We start from the raw sequence: 26091 nt of genomic DNA, 5'->3' as shown, positions 1-26091 counted from the left end.
AAGAACAAGTATTCTCGTTTTTGGCGGCCAGCGGTTGGCTTTGAAAAACGAGAATACACGTTTTTGGCATTCAATGAGTTAACACTTTGGGTGCCACGCCTTTTTCGGGCCCCATCTATTCACTGCCACGCTTTAAAATATAGGAGTCCGTCACCTTGTTTGTAGAGCTATAACTATTATTCTATATTATAGCTATGGATAGAATACTATGGTCATTTGACAGTGACTTTCTTCCGGTCAAGATGCAAAAAAGAGAAAAATTTTCCATGCATACATTCGGGCGTTATACCGTGGTGAATATAAGTATGTTTTTAGATCGGTCTGGGGTCATTCCTGAAATGCTGAGGAATAGGCTTATGCGTGTATTATACTATAACCGTTGCCGTTTCTTGCCTGGACCCGCTATTATTCTCAAATCAAATCTATATCATAGGTATTATGTTTCATCATGAATGCATGAAAGAGGGGGGGGGGGGGTCGTTTTTTGATGCTTTGATCGCCACCAACGGCATACGTTGTGGACTAACGTTACACACACACGTTCGGATCGAGGTGAATCCATGCTTGGATCAACGCAAGATTGATATCATATAGCCCTTACCTTGACTAGGATGTACCCCAAAAAGAATATTCCAATTATCCGATCGTGTTGCCAACATAATCCACCACACATCATGCATCAGGAGCATTTGATTCATCTCAATCCGACCGCTATAAGCGCTCAGACACGTTTTTACCAAAAATAACAATATTATATTTATTTAACAACTATTTCTTAAAGGACAAAAGTGGAGAGCTGGGTGCTCCTCTGTGGTTCAGGATACTATAATATCAAATGACAGTGGACAAAAAGCAAAATAGAGCAAATAGTAAAAAATAGTGAGAGCACAGGTGAGAGAGCAGCACTGCAGTGACGAGCTCCTGGTCTGTTCATATAGGGCCTCGTCACCACACAGTGTTTGATTACACAAAACAAATGTCAAATACAAGAATCAATTAGTGACACCACACTCACACCACAATGTGAATGTAACAGAGACAGTAAATATACCCACCACCATGTGAATATACACCACAGACAGTAAGTATATGTGAATAGTACACATAACACCCCTATAGCTCCAGCCGGTCCCTGATGTCTTCTGATCAGGGCCTCCTGGTGGTGCCCCAAACCAGGCTAAAGACTAAGGGGGACCGAGCTTTCGAAGTAGTGGCCCCTAGGCTCTGGAATGAGCTCCCCGGGTCTTGAAAGCCTCCCCCTCTGTGGCCCCTAGGCTCTGGAATGAGCTCCCCCAGATCTTGAGAGCCTCCCCCTCTGTGGCCCCTAGGCTCTGGAATGAGCTCCCCAGGTCTTGAGAGCCTCGCCCTCTGTGGCCCCTAGGCTCTGGAATGAGCTCCCCCAGATCTTGAGAGCCTCCCCCTCTGTGGCCCCTAGGCTCTGGAATGAGCTCCCCCAGGTCTTGAGAGCCTCCCCCTCTGTGGCCCCTAGGCTCTGGAATGAGGTCCCCCAGGTCTTGAGAGCCTCCCCCTCTGTGGCCCCTAGGCTCTGTAATGAGCTCCCCCAGGTCTTGAGAGCCTCCCCCTCTGTGGCCCCTAGGCTCTGGAATGAGCTCCCCCAGGTCTTGAGAGCCTCCCCCTCTGTGGCCCCTAGGCTCTGGAATGAGCTCCCCCAGCTCTTGAGAGCCTCCCCCTCTGTGGCCCCTAGGCTCTGGAATGAGCTCCCCCAGGTCTTGAGAGCCTCGCCCTCTGTGGCCCCTAGACTCTGGAATGAGCTCCCCCAGGTCTTGAGAGCCTCCCCCTCTGTGGCCCCTAGACTCTGGAATGAGCTCCCCCAGGTCTTGAGAGCCTCCCCCTCTGTGGCCCCTAGACTCTGGAATGAGCTCCCCCAGCTCTTGAGAGCCTCCCCCTCTGTGGCCCCTAGGCTCTGGAATGAGCTCCCCCAGGTCTTGAGAGCCTCGCCCTCTGTGGCCCCTAGACTCTGGAATGAGCTCCCCCAGGTCTTGAGAGCCTCCCCCTCTGTGGCCCCTAGGCTCTGGAATGAGCTCCCCCAGGTCTTGAGAGCCTCCCCCTCTGTGGACTCATTCAAGGGTCAACTAAAAACCCACCTGTTTAGGTTGGCGTTTGGCCACGTACACATGTGATTTTGTTTCTTGTTTTGTCTATGCCTGTTTTTATGTTGTATGTTTTTTTATGAATTGACCTGTTTTTTTTAAATGGTGAAACACTGTTTTTACCTTGGATGTGTTTTTATGAATTGCCTTGTTCTTTTATTTTTAAAGGTGTGAAGCACTCTGTGCATTCGTGCTGGGAAGGGTGCTATACAAATAAAGCCATACTTACTTACTTACTTACTTACAAAAGAGAAGTTGAGAGGTCACCGAGTCTTGAGCTTGAGAGTCATTGCACCTGGGTAAAACCGAAGCTATCCTTTTTGGCTCTGCCATTCGACTTAAGAGGTCTCCTGGGTTCAAAGTAGTGGTCGGAGATACCGAGGTTACAGCTAAGGAGGAAGTCACATACCTAGGATGTGTTTTGGACAACACCTTATCAGGGGTGAGCATGGCACAAAAGGTGGTCTCAAAGATCAACCAGATAATAAAATTTCTCAGCAGTGTCCACCTATATTAACAGGTCAGCCTTAGACGTCCTGGCAGGGGCCCTGATTCAATGTCATTATAACTACGTGTGCTCCTCCTGGTACACTGGCATCAAAGTAGCACTGAAAGGTAGGCTGCAGACAGCTCAGAACAAATGAGCTAGACTGATTTAAAAACTCCAACCCAGGACTCACCTTTCACAGACACATTTTAACAGCCTCAAGTGGCTCAGGGTTGAGGAGAGGGTCTCTCAATTAAAACTCTGCATGGTACACAAGATACTCAGGACGGGAATACTGTCCCTCAGTACTTCAGTGGATATTTTAACATGGTTAGGGATGTACACAGACACGCCACCAGGGGGAGCCCTACAGACCTCATCCCAGTAAGATGCAACAGAGTAATAGGCCAAAACTCATTCCTGTATTCAGCAGCAGTATTATGGAATAGGCAGCCTACCAATGGAGTTGAAATCCATAAGCCCCTTCTCCACTTTTAAATAGTCTATTACGAGGTGGATCATGAGTAGCAGAAGCTGGAAGTAGATAACAAAAGGGATTATATTATGCGTCTTTCCTTTTGTTGTTTGTAAAATGGGTTAATACTGTATTTATGTATGTATTAATAGTATTGAATAGTTGATCAATTGATTGTAAGTTGTCTGCAATATCCACAGACTGATCATGGTATTCTATACCACACATCCTGACATATACATACACACATAACTACAAACACCCTCGTCCACACACCAGTACATGACTCCACGGACACAAATAATGAAGGACCGCAATGGAAACATTGTGTTTTTTAATCCTATTGGTAAATGGTGGGCTGATATGTATACCTGTTCAATTGTATGTGTTGTTCATTTAAATCAATAAACTATTCAATCAATCAATCAATGTGACTTGAATCTCTGGTGGGATTTGAAGAAGGCAGTTGCAAAACACACACCAAAGAATATCACTGAACTGGAGGCCATTGCCCATGAGGAATGGGCTAAGATTCCTCAGGAACTGCCCCCGCCATTTTCCTGTCTCTGCTGTGCAGGCACCCCAACCGACCTGTAGGAGTCGCTGTTTACAACCACCCATCAACTTCCCACCCGCTAACTCTTCCAATTGAGTTAGTATGACTGATGGCCGGCCCAAGCCGGAGGCAACGCCGACAGCCGGATTCGAACCCGGTGTCTCATGCGTTGGTGACGAGCGCAATGTCCGCTGCGCCACCCAGCCGCCCCATACAAATTAAATTCTTATAAACAAGGTTCAACTCCTATGCAGGGTGCCTCACTACGCCACCTATCCATACAGTGGTAGGGGTTGTACTGCAAGAAGACATCCATTCATATCAGCACCATCTGCCTACAGAATGTCGCGGAGTAGACAGCAGAAAAGACATTCCATTTGGCTCCGCCCCCTGGTACAAAGGCACCTCTACTTTATTATGGTGACTTATATTTTGCAATATACAACATTGGATCAGCTAGAAATGTTTTGTTGGCACTGATCTGGCACTGTCTGCGTAAAACTATGAATAAACCCCCCAAAAACTATTTTCCAGAGATGATCAAGTTTGCTTGATCTAGCAGCTGAACAGCACCCAGGGAAGCGGCTGTTCCATGGCACGCCAAAAGAGGTGAAACGGCACACAATAAATATTTTCTTTAGCGAATTGGGACAATACTGCTGTTCTGTTTTGTTAGTCTTATTCATGGTTTTAAGCAGACTCGTCAATGCCAAACGTTTCAAGCTGTTTTAGTGTTTTTATATACAAAAATATAGTCTTAAAGTACAAGAGCTTCAGGCCCAGGGGGCGGGGCCAAACGGAATGTCTCTTCTATAGAATGTCTCTTCTTGGTGGGGCCAAACGGTATGTCTCTTCTATAGAATGTCTCTTCTTGGTGGGGCCAAACGGTATGTCTCTTCTATAGAATGTATCTTCTTGGCGGGGCCAAACGGTATGTCTCTTCTATAGAATGTCTCTTCTTGGTGGGGCCAAACGGTATGTCTCTTCTATAGAATGTCTCTTCTTGGTGGGGCCAAACGGTATGTCTCTTCTATAGAATGTATCTTCTTGGTGGGGCCAAATGGTATGTCTCTTCTATAGAATGTCTCTTCTTGGTGGGGCCAAACGGTATGTCTCTTCTATAGAATGTCTCTTCTTGGCGGGGCCAAACGGTATGTCTCTTCTATAGAATGTCTCTTCTTGGCGGGGCCAAATGGTATGTCTCTTCTATAGAATGTCTCTTCTTGGTGGGGCCAAACGGTATGTCTCTTCTGTGGTGGATAGTGTTTCTTCCAAGAGGGACTCAGGAGGGATCAGAGTCATCCAGCTTTCTCTTTCCCGAAGACCCATCTTCACAGCGACTCCACCACTGTAAGTCAAACGCCTCTTGGCAGGAACAAGGCTGGGTAACAGAGCAGGTAACAATGTTAAAGGTGCTGTAAGTGGTATTTATTTAGTTAAAATAATAGCTCTGCATTCTGACAGCCATCACTGATATAGAGTGTTTGGCTAGTAACAGTCCCTCCGCTCTGCAGTAAACACAAAATACATTTTCTGGTATCCCTTCCCACTTTATCCAAATCAGGAGAAATAACTCCACACTGCAAAATGGTCTGACAAAAATAAGAAATAAAAACATATGCAAATGATGTGCTTGAAACAAGTAAAATAATCTACCAGTGCAGTAAGCTAATTTGGCTTGGCAAGAGTTCTTCAAATAATGTTTTCTTATTTTTTCTTTTATCGAATTCATTGAAATTCACTTAGAGGTACGGCTTGTGGGAGAGTGACCCGGTCATGGTCTTTGCTCATGGCATTGGGATCTAGTCGCTATGAATGTCTCTTAGAAAATACAAAGAATTGGGCGGCTGAGTAGCGCAGCGGACTAAGCGCCTGCCTACCACCGCAGAGACACTGGTATCGAATCCAGCTGTCAGCGGTGCCTTCAGCTTGGTCGGTCGTCCATACTAACCAATTGGCAGTGTTAGCGGGTGGGAAGCCGGCGGGGTGTGTATCCTGGTCGTTGTAAACAGCGACTCCTACAGGTCGGTCGGGGCGCCTGCTCAGCGAGGGAGGGAACTGGGGGAAATAGTGTGAGCCTCCCACACGTTACGCACCCCCAGTGAGAGTCCTCGCCGTCAGGTGAAAAGAAGCGGCTGGCTGACTCCTGACTCTGCATGTATCGGAGGGGACATGTGATAGTATCCATCAACCCTCCCTAGACGGCAAGTGGGGGGCAACTGCGCGCAACGACCAGGAAGGGGAGGGGGGAATTGGCACAACGACTAAATTGGGATGGGAGAAAAATACAGAAAAAAGGAGGAGAAAAAGTTGATATTTTTTTAAAAATAAATACAAAGAATTCTGGTGCAAGTGTCCCTCGGGCGTGAGTCCCAGCTGTGTCTCTAGGTTAGTTAAGGTTAAGTTGTATTTCCAGCTGAAAAGTGCACTCTGTGACCTAAGAGATAGAGGGCAGGCACAGTGCAAGCCACTGTCCGGGTTTATCCATAATGTACACTGTCAAATTCATTTTCTTAAAGGGGACATGTACTATAAATGTCATTTTTCAGTCTCTAGCATTGTATTATAGTAATAGGAGTTAGTATCAATGTGTTTTAGTGTCTAAATACCATATTGGCGGATTGCTCTGATTCAGCTCAGATAATTTCCTGCTCCAGTAAATTAGTCCATCCTGATTTGAAGGCCTGAGTCACGTCATTCAGGCTCTGGGTAGAAGACAGTGATGTGATTGGCTCTGTGGTTGTAGCTAATGCCCGCCCACAATCTACATAGACTAGACAGCGAGTGGAAAACCACTTCCTCATACTGCAAGGCAGTGAAACCCGACACCTCTGCATACTCTGGAGGGAGAGAGAGAGAGAGATAGAGAGGGAGAGAGAGAGGGAGAGAGAGGGAGAGACAGAGAGAGAGAGAGACAGAGACAGAGACAGAGAGAGAGAGAGAGAGAGCACTTGGGGGTGGGGGGGGGGGACCTGCCGCGCCACACGGGAGAGGGGAGGAAGGGAGGCCCCCCCCCCCACAAGCTGCCGCAGGGAGAGAAAAAACGAAAGGAAGAGACGGCCTGTCTTTTCTCTCTCTCTCTCTCTCTCTCTCTCTCTCTCTCTCTCTCTCTCTCTCTCTCTCGCACCCCCCCCCCCCCCTCTCTCTCTCTCTCTCTATCTCTCTCTGTCTACCAGTCGCAGACTGTGTGGACTGACTGTCACTCAAAGTGCTTATGGGCGGAGCCAGGCCATAACAGCCTGAAATCTTGAAGCTGGAAAATGATGGTTTTGAGTACTTGATTAGAAATATAAAACAATGCATTTTTTTGAAAAAAAAACTTACAGATGTCTTCAATAGACTAACAGGAATTGTGTAAAGTTGCCCAAATAGTGCTAGGAATAGCAGTACATGTCTCCTTTAATAAAATAAATCTCTTGCACTACTGCAGAGCCAAAACTATTACAGGTTTGATGCTCGACAGTCCCCTCACTAAAACCCCTTCCACGGACATTGAGCTGGAGGCCACAGTACCTGTCGAGAAGACTTGGTTAATGTTGCAGTTCGATAAGTACAGGAGGCCCCGTCGACGCGCTCCAGCAGAATCCTAGTTCTGGGAATGTGACTCCAGGACAGACCCAGCCCTGCTCTCAGCTCACCGCTCTCTCCTCCGGTCACGTGGTTAGTCACCTGCGGACACACGTTTTTCAAGTTTGTTTTTATTCGTCACGTATAAAGTACATGTACATTACAGTGAAATGCTTGGTTCTGTATGAGCCCCTGAGAATGTGCTTCATATACAGTAAAAAAGTAAGTAAAAGAGGAATAACACTACACAATATACAAACTAAAGTACAACCTAAGTACAATGAAGTAAAAATGCAGACAATGAGGTACACAAACTTTTTTTTAAAGGCAAGGTGCAAATGCAAATGAGGCATGGATGTAGTGCACATTTCTAATACACATATAAATATGATGTAAAGTGTCTAAAGTGAGTGAAGGTGAGTGTTTGTTTAAAGTGAGTGTGTGCATGTGGATGTGTGTGCAATGAGTGTAGATGGATGGGTCGATGTTACATAGTCACTGAGCATCCTGATGGCCTGGGGAAGATGCTCAATTACTCTGTAACATCAACCCATCCATCTACACTTTTTTTTTTATTTTAGAGTCTGTTGGTAATTCCCCCCCCCCCACTGCCACACAGACGTCTGAGATCACAGAACTTGAATCCACGTAGGTTCTGTGTTTCAGATACTCCATCTCTCCAAGGCCTGATAAATAAACCAAAAAGTGAGACTATTGGACTCGTTCCACATTGTGTCTCTTCTAATGGGACCCTTATATATCTCCAGTGGTTATTAAATATGAAAGACTGTTATCCTTACCAGAGCAGCAACATTGAAGTCCTTTGCTATTGCCTTAAGAGCTCCTGCGACTTGTATCATCAATGACATGCCTAGAGAAACAAGACAGAGGAGGCTGTGAAGCTTTGTCCGTCTACAGAATAGTTTGAATGTTATGGACTCTGAACAATACCCAGTTACTGGTCTACTGTTTACTGTCAGTCATATATATATTTATTTTATTATGTTTTTGGAAGGTTTTGTATTGGTTTTTACTACCGGGCAGTCCGGTAGAGAGAGAGAGAGAGAGAGAGAGAGGAAGAATGGGAGACAGAGCAGGGGAAGACATTCGGCAAAGAACGCCGGGTCCGGGAATCGAACCCTGGTCGGCCGTGCCGCAACGCAGCGTGTTACGTGGTTCGCCACTTGGGCGCCCTCATTCATATTTTTATATTCATATTTGAATATAAAATCTTAATACCTATTTATGTATTTTTTTTTATCCACTTTTTCTCCTCTTTTTTCTATTTTTCTCCCATCCCAATTACCCGCTGTGCCAATTCTCCCCTCCCCTGTCTTGAACGTTGCTCGCATATGCCCCCCACTGGCCGGTTGTAGGGAGGATAGAAGCCTTGCATCACGTGTCCCCTCCGATACACGAGGAGGCAGCCTGTCACATCTTTTCACCTGCCAGCGCGGACTCTCATTGGCGAGGTGTAACGTGTGAGAGGCTCACACTACCTCCGCCATTTCCTGTCTCTGCTGTGCAGGCGTCCCCCAACCGACCTGTAGGAGTTGCTGTCCACAACGTCCAGATTACCACCCATCGACTTCCACCCGCTAACTCTGCCAATTGAGTTAGTATGACGGCTGGCCCAAGCCGGAGGCAACGCCAACAGCCGGAGTCGAACGCGGTGTCTCTTGCATTGGTGACGAGCGCAATGTCCGCTGCGCCACCCAGCCGCCCTAATACCTATATTTATTGTCTTCCTTTTACCCTGCCCATACATGTACCTCCCCTCCCCTGTGCTGCTAAGACACCTGCATTTCCCCAAGGGGATCAATAAAGGAATATCCTATTGTATGTTAATTGTCACACAGGCTGCAGATTTTTGTCTTTAGTCATCAAATATAGTAGAGGGTTCTCCTGGTCCTGGCCCACCTAAATGGAACGGGACCATAATTAATATTATTAATTACACCTGTGTTTATCCTGTGATGAAGTGTCAACATTGCTGCTTTGAAAAGGGCTGAGACTCGTCACAATGAAGTCACAGAAGAGAAGTTTGGGTATAATATCTCATTGGAGAGGTTTGGGTATTAATATGTCATTGGAGAGAGGTTTGGGTATTAATATCTCACTGGATAGAGGTTTGGGTATAAATATCTCACTGGAGAGAGGTTTGGGTATTAATATCTCACTGGATAGAGGTTTGGATATTAATATCTCACTGGAGAGAGGTTTGGGTATTAATATCTCACTGGATAGAGGTTTGGGTATAAATATCTCACCATAATATTCAAACTCTCAATTCTCAATAACAAACTAAACTAAACTAAACAAATGTGTGCCAAACAGTTTAGAGCCTTTGGGATATGTGTGAGATTATGTGCAAAATAAATCTGCGTTGTTTTTCAGTGGAGTTCCCATTTAATGTCAATATATACTCAATCTCAAACATAATGTACTCCTTGCGAGCACACAGTGGCATCACAGCGGCATCCGTGTTTATTTACTGTGACCTTCCATTTCTATGTCGACGTGTTCATTTTTCCATGTTTCCCTACGACTGGGAAAACCAGCCTTTTACATTTTCATGTTTTCCCGTATGTATGGGAAGCACCCTGTGATAATATTTCCACAGAGTAATATGTTTTGGGAGGACAAATTGGAATGTACGAGCCCCAGGTGGCCAGGGAGCGTTGAGGCGTAATGGAATTTTTCACAGGGAGGAATATTACCTTCATTCTGTTTGCCTCCCAGCATGGGGGAGAGAATAGCCGACACGGAATCCACTATTACTGCTTTCACAGAGCCCCCGCCGCCAGACGCCTGTACGACATGCAACAGGGATTAGCCTGGAGCAAGTACACATGTTTTCCTATTGTGTGTAGCTGTGGTCACCAAGACACAGCATTTTCATTTGAATTGGGAGGGGGGGGGGGGGGGGGGGGGGGGAGAAAAACCTCTGTTATACCCCTACACACACACACACACACACACAACATCACACACAGTGATGCACAGATAGTGAGTAAACTATGAACTCCAGTCAATCACAGTAGCGCCAATAATCACCAATATACATACTTAAATTATTTTCCATATACCTTCAATCTGATACCACTTAGTATAATCTATCCTATGAATGCCAAACACAAATATTTATATAATGTTAAAATGATAGGTCAACTCTATTTTATGGATAAGAAGGTGGGTATAGCCTCCATTACTACATCCATGCACACACTCAAACCTCTTGAAGTCCGCGGCATCGAAGATTGTGCAGGCAGTCGAGTAGGGAGAAGGCGTCAAACACGCGAAAGACATGGATCCTCTGAAGAGCTTCCATCTGTAAGAATTAAGGGTCATTGTTTGGTTTACATCTATACTCTATATATTCTGGATAATTGAAGCTTGATGTTAAAAAAAACGTAATTATCACCTGTTGTTCCACGTCACACGTTTTAGCTTGCAGCATCTGAAGCAAGCGGCCAGCGGACACGCCTCCTGTTGAGTCTACATACATGACCCTCTGCTTCAGCTGGTAGGCTATATGAACTGTGACCCCAAAACAAACCTGGAATGTGGGAAACACATCGGTAATGGATAGTAATAGTATGTTACCACAAATTATATTTATACTATGCGTGATGGTCATGGGCTGGCAGGGTGCTTTGGAGAAGGTCACTACACCAGAACAGTCGTTGGAATGTACCCCATTGACCTACAGTATTCACACGGTGGGCATTTTGCCCTCATGTCATGCTCAGGTTGGGATTCCTTTCCACTCTGTTCCCAACCTGAGCACAACATTATGAGCAAAATGGCCACCGTGTGAACATGGTCATTGAGAACACAGCATGAATAATGACGTAATGAGAAGGTGGGAAAAGCTGACCTGCGATTTGCCACTTCCTGGGCCTCCTGCCAGTTCCGTTAACTCTCCAGTATACAGGCCGGAGTCCAGCAGTTTATCTAATCTAGAGGAGACGACACATGCAGACATTCACAGCAACGCTTCCAGTGAAAGTACATCCATGTACAGTACATAACATCAACAAACATAGTAGGTAACCAAAAAAAACACAAGACGGGTTACAATTATATTAATTTTGAGAGAAGAAAAAGTATATATATATAATTTCTCTTCAGAGGCCAAATCAGTGAGCCAAACGTAGACAAATGGGTAACCCCACCACCAAAATGAGGAATGAAGTAAGAATGGAGACAGAATGATTGACTGAGCTCTTGATACAAGGACTAACACTAGACAATGGGTAGAATATGAGTTTTTTGTTTGTATTTGCTGTATTTTATGGCTATAAACCATTTGTTTACATTGGTAATGTTTGGAGTAAAAACTGTGGGTGGAACAGAGCAAAGGAACGAGCGTGTCCGCTTCCTTTCTCGTATGTGGATAACCGAGTTAGCCGGTGTTATGGGAATGTTATCTATACATCTGTGTTAAAATACATATTCTATGTCTTACAGCTGACTGGTTAATATGACCAACTAGTCAACTGAGCTCAGACACTGGCAGACACTACTGTCCCTTTAATGTGGGGAGAGGATGACTTTTGACCTAATATTTTCCTTTCCTAGCAAGGTTGTTCTCCACATAACAAGACATAATAAATAACATAGCCAAGCAGATTGCTTATTCATTGGTCCCTCTGGGCATATTTTGGTTATCCTTTTTTTCATGTGTATTTAATCGTATGTCTGACCAGGGCTCTGTCTCACTTCCTGGTCAGATACTTGTGTACACTCTGGTTTGGAACTGAGCATTTTTCATGCGTGGCCACAGATGGAATAAATCTATGATCATTTTTATGCAGCTTTGACTCAGAAATTATTTACTACCGCTCATCTTCTGTTTTAATTTCCACAACACCGGATAAAATTGTTGACAGTTTGATATGAGCACAGGATTTTCCATTTGTTTTAAGAAAGCTTGCCATTTTAGCCTAACCTGTCGCCAGAGCAACAACTCCTTCAGCTCAAACCGGCAAAACAACAACCAGGACTAGTTGAGCAACGTATGAGATATGTATGCAGTGTGATTATTGACACAAGACATGCCACTTTATTATCAAAAAACATCTGCTCTCTGGCCCTGTTCCTCATACCTGGCTAACTGAGTTAGCCGGATAATTTTCAGCATAGCTTGACTTAAGCCAGACCTTTCTGTTCCCCGACGCTCGATTGTCTAAATCACTATGACAACAGATCAAAAAGTTTTAACCTGGTCGAGGGCAGAGTTTAGTTCAGTTAGCTGGATAAACCATGGCTACACCCTCGCAAAGAAATGCCAGCTCGCTTCCTGAAATAATTCTCACAGTCTAGATCCCATTATACCATTCTGAATTATGTTTTTGTGCTTCGTTTTTCTAGAGGGGGCTTTTGAAATGTAAAATAATAGACCTAAAATGCTGATACTAAATTTACTTTGTCCTAAATAATGCACGTTATATATACGGCGCTCGCAAGGTGCGATATACACATTATGTGGTTATTTTAATGACGCGCAGCATTGCAAATGTGAATCCCGCGGGGATGTTTTTAACACTTTGAATGCCATCCACGAGTTCTCGTGTTTACCCCCCGCGGGTTGAATGCCCACTCACGAGAATATTCGTTTGTTCACTTCTTTTTTTTTTTTTTTTTTTGCGATCTGAAATCATATTTCATCATAGGGGTGGACGGTATGGTCTAAAATTTATATCACGGTATAATTTGAAGCATAGACGGTAACGGTATATATCACGGTATCAGTGTTTCTGTTAGAATAATTTTTTTTGCCTGATAGGCATTAGGCAGGCTATATAAAGAATGACATCCTCAAGGCATGTAGATTTATAATATTTTAACTTAAAACTAGGCTACTTTTGCGTATAAAGTCATTATATTCCAAATAAAATAAGTCCCGAGTCGAGACTCCTGCTCCCATTGCAAACAGCGGGGCTGGATTTTGCTAGAAGCATATGTAGCTGCAGAGCCGCAGAGCGAATTGAATTGAATAAGAATTGAGACAAAGGTGCCACTCATCCTCAGCTTTAAGAATTGACAATTGTGTCAACAAATTGACACATGTGTCAACAAATTGACACACAAAATGCTTAGAGACGATGGGGGTCAGAACGGCGCAAGGGTGGGGGGGCGCTGTTTGACAGGCCTGTGACCAGACCTGAAAGAGCCACTGGCTTTGCGGCTCTGCAGCTGCATGCTATTCGCAAATCCACTGCTGCACGCCTTCCTCCCGGCTCCCGCTGCTGCCGTCGTTATCATAACACTACACACATGTCGTAATGTTTACAGCAAACTGTAGTTGATCACCAGGTATGTTTTATTAACGTAGAATAATTCATATAAGAAAAACGATAGGGAAATATCTTACCTTTCTCCACTGGTTAAAAATGCCAGGAACTGAAATTGAAACTTGCTGTGCGCCGCAGTGATATGTGTTTATTATGAAATGACAATTGCGTGTTGACACGCCCACTGCGCGAAGCCTCCTAAATAACTTTTTCCAGTTTGCACATATCTATTATCTATGACTAATTCTATCTATTTTTAGGGGCAAATGCGATTGAAATAGTCGCGCTGTGGTTACATGACGTCATTGCTATTTTAGAGCTGCTCTACCGGTTAAACGGTATAGTCAAAATCCATACCGTAGAGCAAATTAATACCGTTTATACCGTATACCGTTTATACCGTCCACCCCTATTTCATCATATGAGTCTACCGTTGGAAATTCAGCTACCTCAGGCGCTCAGATGTGAAAAAAGCGCCCCCTATCGTCTCCCAGGTGGTAATTCACCCTTTTGGATTGAAATCAATGAAAATGAATGAGAAAAAAAAACCTGCACTCCACATTTTACTTCTCACTCATGCAGCCGGCGTCTACCAGCTTCATGCTGGACTCTCAGAGCAGTGGGGAATATGTGTTTTACAGTATACACGGTCGATCAATAAAAGGAGTGATTTTTTCGAATGGCAATCAGGAATTGGAATAATCCATTTGGATACCATTTGATCTCAGGTAAGGAATCTATGTTACCAGTATAAGGATAATCAGACCCGTTTTCACGGATATATAAGCTTTTATGTGATTATGTGATTATGTGATATGGCTGTTTGACTATGCGCGCCATCAGGAAATAGGAGAAGCGATTTTCAGCGCGCGCCACGAGCGTGCATGCGTACACATATACTATCGATAATCTAGCGTTTATTTGAAAACGATTCATAAATAGGCAGAAAAATGACAACGTTCTAGAATATTCCAGGAAAAGGCGATTATCAGGGAATCAGAATGGTAAAACACGTAAATGAAACGATAAAAAAACAATCTGCTACGACAATGTTGACTGGAAAATGAGTCTTTGATAAGCGACGGGCAGATTAGACACATAATTTAAAACATAGATTAGGCGATATTAACGCTAACATTGAAGTGGTTCTGGGCATTCAAGGGACTAATAAGGAATTAACCTTGGGCAGTGAAAGTGTTAATGAATGAAACCTATCGCTCGTTTGGCTCTGATTCCTTTCATATTCTCCGCTGTGGATGTTTAACGGAGCGCCTGGATTTTGTTTCATTAAAGCATGAATTGAAGTCTTAATGCGTGGATTGTGGATATGAATTACGATGAATCTGAATATGTGGATTGTTGAATTGTCACTGTCACTCACACGTTATTGTGATATTGTAACTGGGATTAAAATGTTTGAGGAGATGCGCTGTTTGATTTGATGACGTGGACGTGACTTGAGAAAATTAATGAGCAATTGCAAGCCTTTGACGTTTTGATGAATGCATTTGAGAAAATGCATTTATCTGTTCAAGCACTGTTAGTGTTATCTGATGATGAACAAGAAGGTGATTAACATGACTGGTGTCACTGGTATAAACCAAAGGTTAATCAATTAAATGCATGTATGGATGATGTCCGAAACAGATTAAAACCTGATTAATAGTGAAACTGTAGCTCCCTCCAATCCTCTCTTATTTCGGGGGTCGAGTCTTGAAAACTTTGGGAACCATGTATTTATATATAAAGTACATGATAACTAAGCCGAGCGCATACAGTACAGATATCCTCATAAGTATCTATTAATTCGTATCAATTAGATACTATTTGGGCTTGTTTGTATCTACTTATTCTGAACGAGTTTAACTAATTATTCTCGCTAGCAAGATCTCATTCCATTATTCATTCCATTACCTACTGCCAGGAGGCACATTTAAAGAAATATAATCTGATTGATTGGGGTAATGAAATAAAAAATGTATTAGCCTATAGATTATGTATTTAACTTGTCTGCGAGGCTATTGAGCCGTACTGTATTGTACCCATTCTGCAATCTTTTAATACAATTTTAAATCAATCAATCAATCAATCAATCAATCAATGCCGTTAGAAAATCAGGATTTCTGCGATCGACACCTGCTGTCTTTTCAGGTGAGGTGGCCGCGCGCAATTATCCTGAGTATCAAGTCTGGTTCGAAATTAACGAGACTGAATCAGCGTTCGAGGAACAGGGAAAGCGCGGATTCAATCATCGGGTTAATTGAATCTGGATAATGGGACTTTTGATCGACTTAGTTGAACCAGGTACGGGGAATAGGGCCCTGGACTTTCACACACACACAACAGTATCTAAGGTTTAAGATAAGATATTTCTTTATCGACCCCCTTGGGGAAATTCAAGTGTCATAGCAGCACGGGGGAGGGGAGGGGGGAGGTACAGATATGGGCAGGATAATATAAAGACAATAAATATAGGCAATAAAAAAATGTCATTTAAATTTAAAGTAAACCGTAGACAAAAAGGTGCAGATGAGGGTCTGTATACCCTATCGGTCATAACACACTGCACTAGAGTCCGTGCAGGGTTTAGCGGTTAAGAGTCAGACATTCCTAACAGTTCTCAAGTTCAGCAGCTGTACTCCAGCTGCTGGCAGCAGTCCATGCCAGATTATGCCCCCATATCTTATCTCATCTTAACCAGGTTTTTACAGTTAGGTTAAGAAATACAGTATTCGATAGATCAATATGCAATTTATTATTCAGAGAAGGTGTTTCTAAATTACATTACACAATTTGTCTCAAGGGTTTGGGCTTTGGGGGAGAGCTGTTCAACTTTTTGATTGATTGAATTGTAGGAAGGAATGTGAATTTAGTTTAGGGTGACCATGTGTAAAATGACCATGTGTTTGGTTACTCTTTAAAGGCCCCATGAAATCAAAATAGATGTTTATGTTCTTTTATCCCATACTGTCTTGCACTGATTGTCACTTATACACCAGTATCTGTCCGAACAATGACAAAAAGTTGTTTTGTAGGTATTATTCTTAACTCGATGGACGCCATACCTGAATACAGTCAGGTTAACTCGCCGACGCTTGAGCGCCAAACCCGAGAAAAGTCAAGTTTTCATCGTTATTTCTTTTATTCGATATTTCCATTCATTATCCATCCAGGGAGCCTGGTGTTATCATAAGGAATGAGTCTGATATCGCAAAAGTCCAATACCACCACCTGGTAGGATGCTGCCGGTATTGCACATCCTTTGAAACTCTGTGTCTTGGGCTGTGCGTCGATTATATTGGTCCGGGCGGACTTTTCCATGTCAGGCAAGGGGAGCAGTTGTCCCGATCGGCTTGAGGAGCGGCAAATGCTCCAGATGGATGATGTATGGCGGATTATGTTGGCGACACAATCGACACCAATACTGGGACTCGCGATCAGATAATTGGAATATAATTTTTGGGGCAGATCCTAGTCAAGGTAAGGGCTATATGATATCAATCTTGCGTTTATCAAAGCATGCCTTCATTGCGATCTGAGCGTATGTGTGTAACGCTAGTCCATAACGTATTCCGTTGGTGACGATCAAAGCATAAAAAACCGACCCCCCCCACCCTTTCATGCATTCATGATGGAACATAATACCTATCATATGCATTTGATTTTTTTATTGTAGCGTGTGTAGGGACGGAACACCAATGCATTTAGTATAATACACGTTGGGGGCTATTACCAGCCTCCCATGAATTACCCTAAAACCATACTTATATTCACCACGGTATAAAACGGGAATGTATGGATGAAAAAAGTATTTCTTTTTCACATATTGAATGATAGATACTCGATGTCAAGTGGGCAATAGTATTGTATCCATAGCTATAATATATAATATAGTAATAGCCCTGCAAACACCGCCACGTATTCCTATACTTTAAAGCGTTGGCCTTTTAACCACACAGTACACAGCGCCCTCTGGCGCTGATTGAGTTAATGGTATTTTAGAGTTTGTAATTTCCTGGAAAACGATGTGAAAATGTTGATGAGTCATCCTGCACATGGGGGCTTATACAAATTTGGTGTCCAATGAAATGCTTTCTAGAATGATATTTACAGCACATTGTTATTAAGCTAGCACTCTGCCACTTTAACTAAATTGAACAAATATTCAATGTTAGCTTGCTAGCCAACGTTACTAATGTTGCATAACGCTGCTAACGTACATTGCTAACATGCATCAAATAGCATTCTGCTAGCCATTCCATGGGGACTTTAAATAAGGGTTGAGCTACGTGCTGTTCTGTTCACCTGGGATGGCCTGTGGAGAGGATGGCCGTGGAGCTCAGCAGCTCGTCATAGAGATCCGCCCCCGACACGGGGAAGGCTGTGTGCTGGGCCAGAAGAACTCTGCGTATGGCATAAAGAGCCTGGAATACCAAGGTTAGCAGTGATTACTGTACATATATTTATTTATTTACATATATTTATACTTGGGCAGCTGAGTGGCGCAGTGGGCAAGGCGCTTGCCACTAACGCAGGAGATGCTGGTATCGAGCCCAGCTCTCGGCGTTGCTACCGGCTTGGCCGGTCGTTCATACTAACACAATTGGCAGTGTTAGGGGTGGGAAAGCCGGTGGGTGGGGATTGGACGTTGTGGACAGCGACTCCTACAGGTCGGTTGGTGCGCCTGTACAGCAGAATCAGGAAGTATCTGGGGCAGCGTGAGCCTCCCACGCGTTACTCCTCGCCACTGAGAGATCGCGCTGTTCAGGTGAAAAGATGCGACAGCTGCCTCCTCGTGTACCGGAGGGGACACGTGATGCAAGGCTTGGTCCTCACTGCAGCCAACCAGTGGAAGGCATAGTCTAGCAACATTCGAGACAGGGGAGGGGAGAATTGAAGGGAGAATTGGCGAGGCGAAATTGGGATGGGAGAAAAATAAGGAGAAAAAGTGGATTAAAAAAAAAAACATATATTTATACTTCTACACTTTTCCTAAACTGATACATAACATATTCACAGTGCTTATTGTGTTCAGTATGCTACTAACTAGGGGTGTCGGGATGGATTTTAATATTCAAATTTGAAATGAATAAAGAATTCTACAACCAAACTCTCAAACAAATATAAATACATAAAAGAAAATAATAATAAACTAAACATGATTGATGAGGGGAACTGGAAACGCATCACTGGTTGTTGTTCCTTTTTCGTTATTTTTAAAAAGTGTGCCTGCAATACAAGCCAATAAATGGGTGTTACAAAGCACAGCCAAATGCCTAATGATTGTTTGCTATTGGTACAACCCATAATAGCAAATGCAACACACACTGAACTTGTTAATTGTACACATTTTACCCCTGCTTTGATGTGTCAATATGTACATGAATCACTCATATTCAGTAGGGATGGGTACCTTTCACATTTGAACCGATACCGGTACCGGTACCTGTGAATCGATACCGGTACCCAACGGTACCTTTTTTCGGTACTTTAGTCTCAAGAAATTTTATTTACCTACCCGTCGTAAAAAAAAAATCCAAACTTCAAATAACTACAATTTCGACAGTTTTCGGCTTGTCATTGCTCCGACTGCTTTGTTGTTGAATCAAGTCAAATCCTAGATAAGCATATATTGTGCGTGTGAACGTTGACATGAAAAGAAAAAGTAAAAAAAAAAAGTAAAAAAAAGTAAAAAAAATAATAATAATTTTTTTTTTTTTTTTATTTTTTGGTTTCTCACTTGATTCGATACTCGGTAGTACCGACGTGTTTCGGTTCGGTACCTCAAAAGTACCGAATTCGGTACCCATCCCTAATATTCAGATTGAATTTGAATTGGCCTTTGTTATATAGAACATATCATTATGTTTCATTGTACAGCTTACTGGGCCTACATTTCTCTAGTGTACAGCAGACAGCATGTTTTGCCTGAAACTATTTTAACGACCTATTCTCTCACAACAAAATGTCTTAGATTCTGCCCTAGGCCCATATGGGTCAACTGTTAGCTAAGTTAAGTTAAGAAGCGACCTGGGCTGTCTTGCAGCCACAGGTCCGCCAGATCGGAGGAAGAGACTGCCAGCAGGCAGGCTACACAGTACATGACTATACTGACAGACAATATATACTGAAAAGACACTTTTTTATGCCACTGTGGGAATTCGTATGAACTGCTGATGTGAATGTCTTTTTCCTCTGAACTTGTTTAAAAAAATAAAATAAAAATAAAAGATTTAAAAGAAAGTTGGTCACAAAAAAAAGAATCCGTGGGAGGATTTATTTAAAAAATATGAACGTTGCTCGCATATGCCCCCCACTGGCCGGTTGTAGGGAGAATAGAAGCCTTGCATCACGTGTCCCCTCCGATACACAAGGAGGCAGCCTGTCACATCTTTTCACCTGCCAGCGCAGACTCTCATTCGCGAGGTGTAACGTGTGGGAGGCTCACACTACCCCCGCCATTTCCTGTCTCTGCTGTGCAGGCGTCCCCAACCGACCTGTAGGAGTCGCTGTCCACAACGTCCAGATTACCACCCATCGACTTCCACCCTCTAACTCTGCCAATTGAGTTAGTATGACGGCTGGCCCAAGCCGGAGGAAACGCCGACAGCTGGAGTCGAACCCGGTGTCTCTTGCGTTGGTGACGAGCGCAATGTCCGCTGCACCACCCAGCCGCACCGGGGGAGGATTTTTGTAAATCTGTTGGTAACGGAATTTTTACCAAGATATTTACAAAGGTACTTACGAACACGTTCGAGAATGAGGACCATTGTCTACAATATAAATGCACAATTATAAAGGTTTTAATGAGATTATCTTCATTATTTAAAGCATGATTTGATTTGTTTTCTTGGAGCTATTACAATTAAAATTGAGACCAGAATATTAGTTTTTTGGTTAATTCTAGACAGGCACAGTTGTCTTACACTTATTACTTTGAATACAAAAAACATTATTGGTGTACTGAAAGAAAAATACAAGGATTATAAACACAACATACGTCTCTTTCACCATTGGTTCCAATTACAGCATGTTTAGAACTGGACCCAGGTAAGATGGCTGCCATATGGTCCCATTCCAGAATGTCAATTGATTATGACACGTCGCATCTACTGTTTTATATCTATGCCTACTACTGACTTCAGCCTGCCATCTCATGTATACATTACCTTATAGGACACAGAACATTGCCGGGCGAGTTCCTCAATATTAGATGACACCAAGTCCTCCACTGTGACAAGAAAATACCATGTTAGCTCATCTGTTTCCAACTCAGTCAAGTTCAAGTTTGTTTATTATTTGTCACAACAAAATACAGAATACTTTATGATGAAATGCTTGTTTCTGCATGAGCCCCTGAGAGTCTGCTACATACAGTAAAAAAAGTAAGTAAAAAAGTTATTAAGAAGTAAGTAAGTAAGGGAATGTTCAGTCAATATACATACACAATATAATACAGAGTAAAATTAGTAACAGTGAGGTACAATGCAGAAATGAGATGAGGTACAAAACTTAGGGTACGGTGCAAATGAGGTATGATTGAATGTAGTGCAAATCTCTTTAATAATAGATAAATATAAAGTGTGTTAAAGTGTCTAAAGTGAGTGATAAGGTGAGTGTTTGTTTAAAGTGAGTGTGTATGTGGATGTGTGTGCAGTGACACTGGCCATGACAATATCCCCTCCAAATTCCTCAGAGACTCAGCAGCCGCCATCACCCCAGTCATCACAATAAACCTCTCCATAAAACAGGGACACGTACCCAAAGACTTCAAAATTGCAAGAGTAACAGCCCTGCACAAAAGGGCAGCAAATTAGACCCAGGCAACTACCGCCCTGTTTCTATCCTTACCTCCATCTCGAAAGGCATGGAAAAAATAGTATACGAACAGGTCGAAAAGTACCTCGCAGGAAAAAATCGAATCTACGAATTCCAATCTGGCTTCAGAACATCCCACTCCACTGACACATGCCTTCTCTATTTTCACGACCACATCAAACAAAAGGTGGACGTGGGCAAATACTGCGGCATGGTCATGCTGGACCTACAAAAGCGGGGGGGGGGGGGGTAACTGTACATTGAATTATCGACAAAACCTTACTAGGTCCAAGAAGAGAGTCTCGTGTATTACTGGGTTAGGACATTTACTGTACATTGGAGGAGGGGGGGGGGGGGGTTAGGGTATTTACAGGGGCCTGTTTCGAATTGCAGTCTCCCGTAGGTGCTCCTTGAGAGTGGTTTTAAAAGTGGGTAGTGATTCACATTCCTTTACAGCTGTGGGTAGGGCGTTCCACATTGATGTGGCATAATTGCGAAATGTTTAGTCCCTTGTTTGAGCCGAATCTGGGTTTAACATGATTTTTGGAGCTCCCTCTGGTGTTGTGGTCGTGGTATTCACTGACCTTTGGGAAGTATTGGATGGGAAGTGAGCTGGATGCAATCCTACCTGGAGGGGAGAGAACAGATGGTGGGGGTAAATGGTACCCTATCGTCCCCCCCCTCCCAGTGAGCTGTGGTGTTCCACAAGGAAGCATACTAGGACCGCTACTGTTCCTATGCAAATGACATTTCGTCAGCTTGTGAGTGACTGCAACTTGTTCCTGTTCGCGGACGACTCAGCCCTGCTGGTCTCTGACAAGAACAAGTTACAGCAGGTTGAAAAAACCCTCAGCTCGGAACTATGCGAAATCTGCATCTGGCTCGCTGATGATAATAACAAACTATCATTACACCTGGGTAAAACAGAGTCCATTCTCTTCGGTTCAAATAACAAACTCAGCAAGACCGACGGCTTCTCAGTTACAGTGGGTGACAATATTGTCACAAGGAAAGATGGCAAATCTTTCCTGTGACAAAATGGCATCCAATGTAATAAAAAAAAGTCAACCAACGAACTCGATTCTTGTACCGGATCTCCTCTCTGGTAAACACGAATACCCTAAAGACTCTGGCAGGAGCACTCATTCAAGGGTACTACGACTATGCTTGCACCTCATGGTACCAAAGCACCTCAAAGGCGCTAAAAACAAAATTACAAACATCTCAAAACAAACTGGTCAGACCACTGCTTGACCTTATTCCTAGAACCCACCTCACCCCTGCCCACTTTGACAACCTAGGATGGCTTAGAGTAGACGACAGAGTACAGCAACTTGCAATGGGCCTGGTCTACAAGATACACTACAAAGGTACCCATGTACATGTCAAAATACTTCCCAAAGGTCAGTGAATACCACGACCACAACACCAGAGGGAGCTCCACAAATCATGTTAAACCCAGATTCGGCTCAAACAAGGGACTAAACACATTTCGCAATTATGCCACATCAATGTGGAACGCCCTACCCACCGCTGTAAAGGAATGTGAATCACTACCCTTACCCTACCCAGTTTCAAAACCACTCTCAAAGAGCACCTACGAGAGACTGCAATTCGAAACTGGCCCCTGTAAATGTCCTAACGCAACCCCCTCCAATGTACAATAAATGTCCTATTAAACACAATAATACACAAGACCCTCTTCTTGGGACCAAGTAAGGTTTAGTCGATAATCCGTACAGTTACCCCCCCACCCCGCCTACCCTGACTGCAAGCTAGCCTAGCTTTGCACAAATGAATGGAAGCAGATACGGACCAGTTAGCCTAGTTGTTGGCCAAAAACACCTCTCAAGAGTTTTAAGATAGACTAGTGGTCCGTATCCGCTTCTATTAATTTGTGCTAAACTAGGCTATCAATCAATCAATCAAATCCTTTATTTAACCAGATAAGCATCATTGAGATTAAAATCTCGTTGTCAAGAGCGATCTGGTCAAGCAAGGCAGCAGAAAGTTTCAACATAAAAAAGAACATCACAATAAAATACAGATAAAACATTTACATCAAGCTCCAATTTCAGGCAAGTTATCAAACAGGCAAATGATCAAACACAGTTGCACTGACCAACGGGAACTGAGTTCGTAGGATTTTAAAATGGCTTTGAATTCTCCGAGGGTGACCAGTCCTGGTAATTTTAGGTCCTCCTGTATCTTGTTCCAAGATGAAGGAGCAGCATATTTAAAAGCCCTTTTTCCCAATTCAGTTCTCATATGGGGAACTTCCAGTGTTAGAACAGCTTGAGAACGAAGGGCATACTTATATTGCTTTGTGCACAGAAGCACACTTAGGTACGAGGGAACCAGTTTAAGCAGAGCTTTGTGCACCAGAGAGAGCCATCGAGAAAATCGCCGTATTTGTATAGATGGATAACTTGCAATGGTATATAGGGTGCAATGGTGCACTCGATTTCCACATCCCGTGACAAAGCGTAAGGCAGAATGGTACACAGTATCAAGCTTTCTAAGGTACTGATCAGGTGCATACATATAGAGTAAGTCACCATAATCGAGTAGTGGTAAGAAGGTGGTCGAGATCAGGTGACTTCTCACTTTAAGTGAAAAACAGGACCCGTTTCTGAAAAAGAAGCAGAGTTTAAGCTTCAGCTTTGACACAAGTTTGTCTATGTGAGATTTAAACGTAAGGTTCTCGTCCACTGTAATGCCTAGATATGTGTAGGAAGCAACCCTTTTCGATGTCAGTCCCTCCAGCAGTAACAAGTGTGGGAAGATCAGCTGGGAGTCTCTTCCCATTTGAGAAGAGCATAAACTTTGATTTGCCAGCATTTAACACTAGCTTAAGCTGGGTAAGATGTGACTGAACAATGTCAAAGGCAGATTGCAAGAACTCCATCGTTTGCACAACACTGGGAGATGAGCAATAAATGACTGTGTCATCAGCATAGAAATGGTAAGCAGCATTAGACAGGTTGATACAAAGATCATTTACATATATGGAGAAGAGTAGAGGTCCCAGTACGGAACCTTGTGGTACACCCTTAAGTACAGGGAGGAAAGATGATGATAAACCAGCAGACTGTACACACTGTGATCTATCCGTCAGGTAATTTGAAAACCACTCTACAGCCTGTCTAGATAAACCAATTTTATGTAGACACTTCAATAAAATGGCATGGTCAACCATATCAAAGGCTTTGGATAAGTCTAGGAACAGAGCTGCACAGTATTTATTGGAATCCAGTGATTCAATGACATTATTGACTACTTTAAGAGTAGCAGTGATCGTGCTGTGCTTCTTTCTGAAACCTGACTGGTTCTTGGAAAGCAGGCCATGTGAGTCTAAGAAATCTTTTAGCTGCTCACTTATTAGTTTCTCAAGGACTTTGGCTAAAACACACAACTTTGAGATTGGTCTGTAATTGTTAAGGGATGAGGGAACACCCCCTTTCAACAGGGGGAGGACGTGGGCTGATTTCCAGACGAATGGAATCTCATTGCTTTCGATGGTGAGATTAAAAATGTAAGTTAAAGGTTCTGCAATAAAATCAGCAGCTGCCTTGAGAAAATGAGGCTCCAACTTATCCGGACCTGCAGATTTGTCGGAGTTGAGCTTCTTTAGGGCCCTATGGACCTCAACCACCTCAAAAGGAGATAAATTGAAGGGTTCAGTTTCTGAGTTTGAGGGGGGTGACATAAGGGGCCCCTGCTGTTCAGAGTCTGATGGCTGTAGTGACTCAAACAAGGATCCTGATGAAATAAAATGTTTGTTAAAAGAATTAAGAATGGTTAATTTATCAGTCACAGTACAGGACTCAGTTTCTATGCTGAGTGGCAATTCATTTGTGATGTCACTCCCATAAGTGGTCTTGATAACCTTCCAAAATTTTTCTGCTAGATTGCAGCCGGATAAATTTCTACTGAACGCGGAGAGGAAATTCATATCTATCTTCTTGTCTGACTCTGGAGGAGAAGACGGTAAGCGCATTTCCCATAATGTTGGCCTATGGTATTCTGTTCCTTTAACACCCACACACACACACCTCTGAAATCTGTAGCAACTAAATCTAGAGGAATGCAGGCCACTATACAGTATGAATGGCTGCATACAAGTATACTACTGAAAGCACTTTACAATTAAATGACCGTTTACATGTTTCCATGTAGGTGGTCCTGCCCTGGTGGGAATCAAACTCCTAAGCCTGGAAGTGTTAGTGCCTTGCTCAGAGTTGCCTATTGAGCAGCTACAGTAACAGAACCACCGCAGTGTATGCAGTACAGCTGTTTGTTTATATGTGCAGCAGATTCTAAATGTTGATGTGAATCAGCCAGGGCACATTGTGGGCTATGGCTGTCAGGGTAATTCATTTAACAATAAGATCTGCAGTTTCGCTTTAGCTCAGCAAAACGAATAGGCTACACTTACTTACAGCAGTTTTAGTTTATGGTGCAAAATATGTGATCAGCAGCACACTCCAGAGAGGATGCTTACTTCTCTTGCAGCCTCAGTCTAGAGTCAGACCAGTCAGTGTCTCTCTCGCTCTCTCTCAGACACACACACACACACACACACATGATGTACACAAACCTGTTTTAATGTCAGCTGCACGCAATTCTTGGATCAGGTCTCGGTCCAACCCAGGGCACATGCCGTCTCTCAAGACGACCATGAATTGCATGACACTGTGTTGGCGTTACTTGTGTTATTTTAAGTTACACAGATTCTCTATCATTAAATGTGTTTTAACCGCGTAAGCTCCCGACAT

At 43.3% G+C, this 26091-nt stretch overlaps 1 protein-coding gene across 1 annotated transcript; it reads right to left on the bottom strand.

The window, feature by feature from the left end:
* Positions 1-3436: 3436 nt before the first annotated feature.
* rad51d (RAD51 paralog D) lies at positions 3437-26091 on the bottom strand. Its single transcript, XM_084320958.1, has 10 exons — positions 25914-26091; positions 20665-20726; positions 17801-17919; positions 11077-11158; positions 10621-10755; positions 10432-10527; positions 9917-10007; positions 7997-8067; positions 7143-7298; positions 3437-5010 (listed from the first exon to the last, which is right to left on the bottom strand). The coding sequence occupies exons 1-10, from the start codon at positions 26002-26004 to the stop codon at positions 4912-4914; spliced, it is 1002 nt and encodes a 333-aa protein (XP_084177084.1). The 5' UTR covers positions 26005-26091; the 3' UTR covers positions 3437-4911.

This window comes from Notolepis coatsorum (genome assembly GCF_963971535.1).
Source record: "Notolepis coatsorum genome assembly, chromosome: 8".
In the NCBI taxonomy this organism is placed as follows: Eukaryota; Metazoa; Chordata; class Actinopteri; order Aulopiformes; family Paralepididae; genus Notolepis; species Notolepis coatsorum.
Note: the sequence above shows the minus strand (reverse complement) of the source record. Positions and strands in the feature narration are given on the sequence as shown.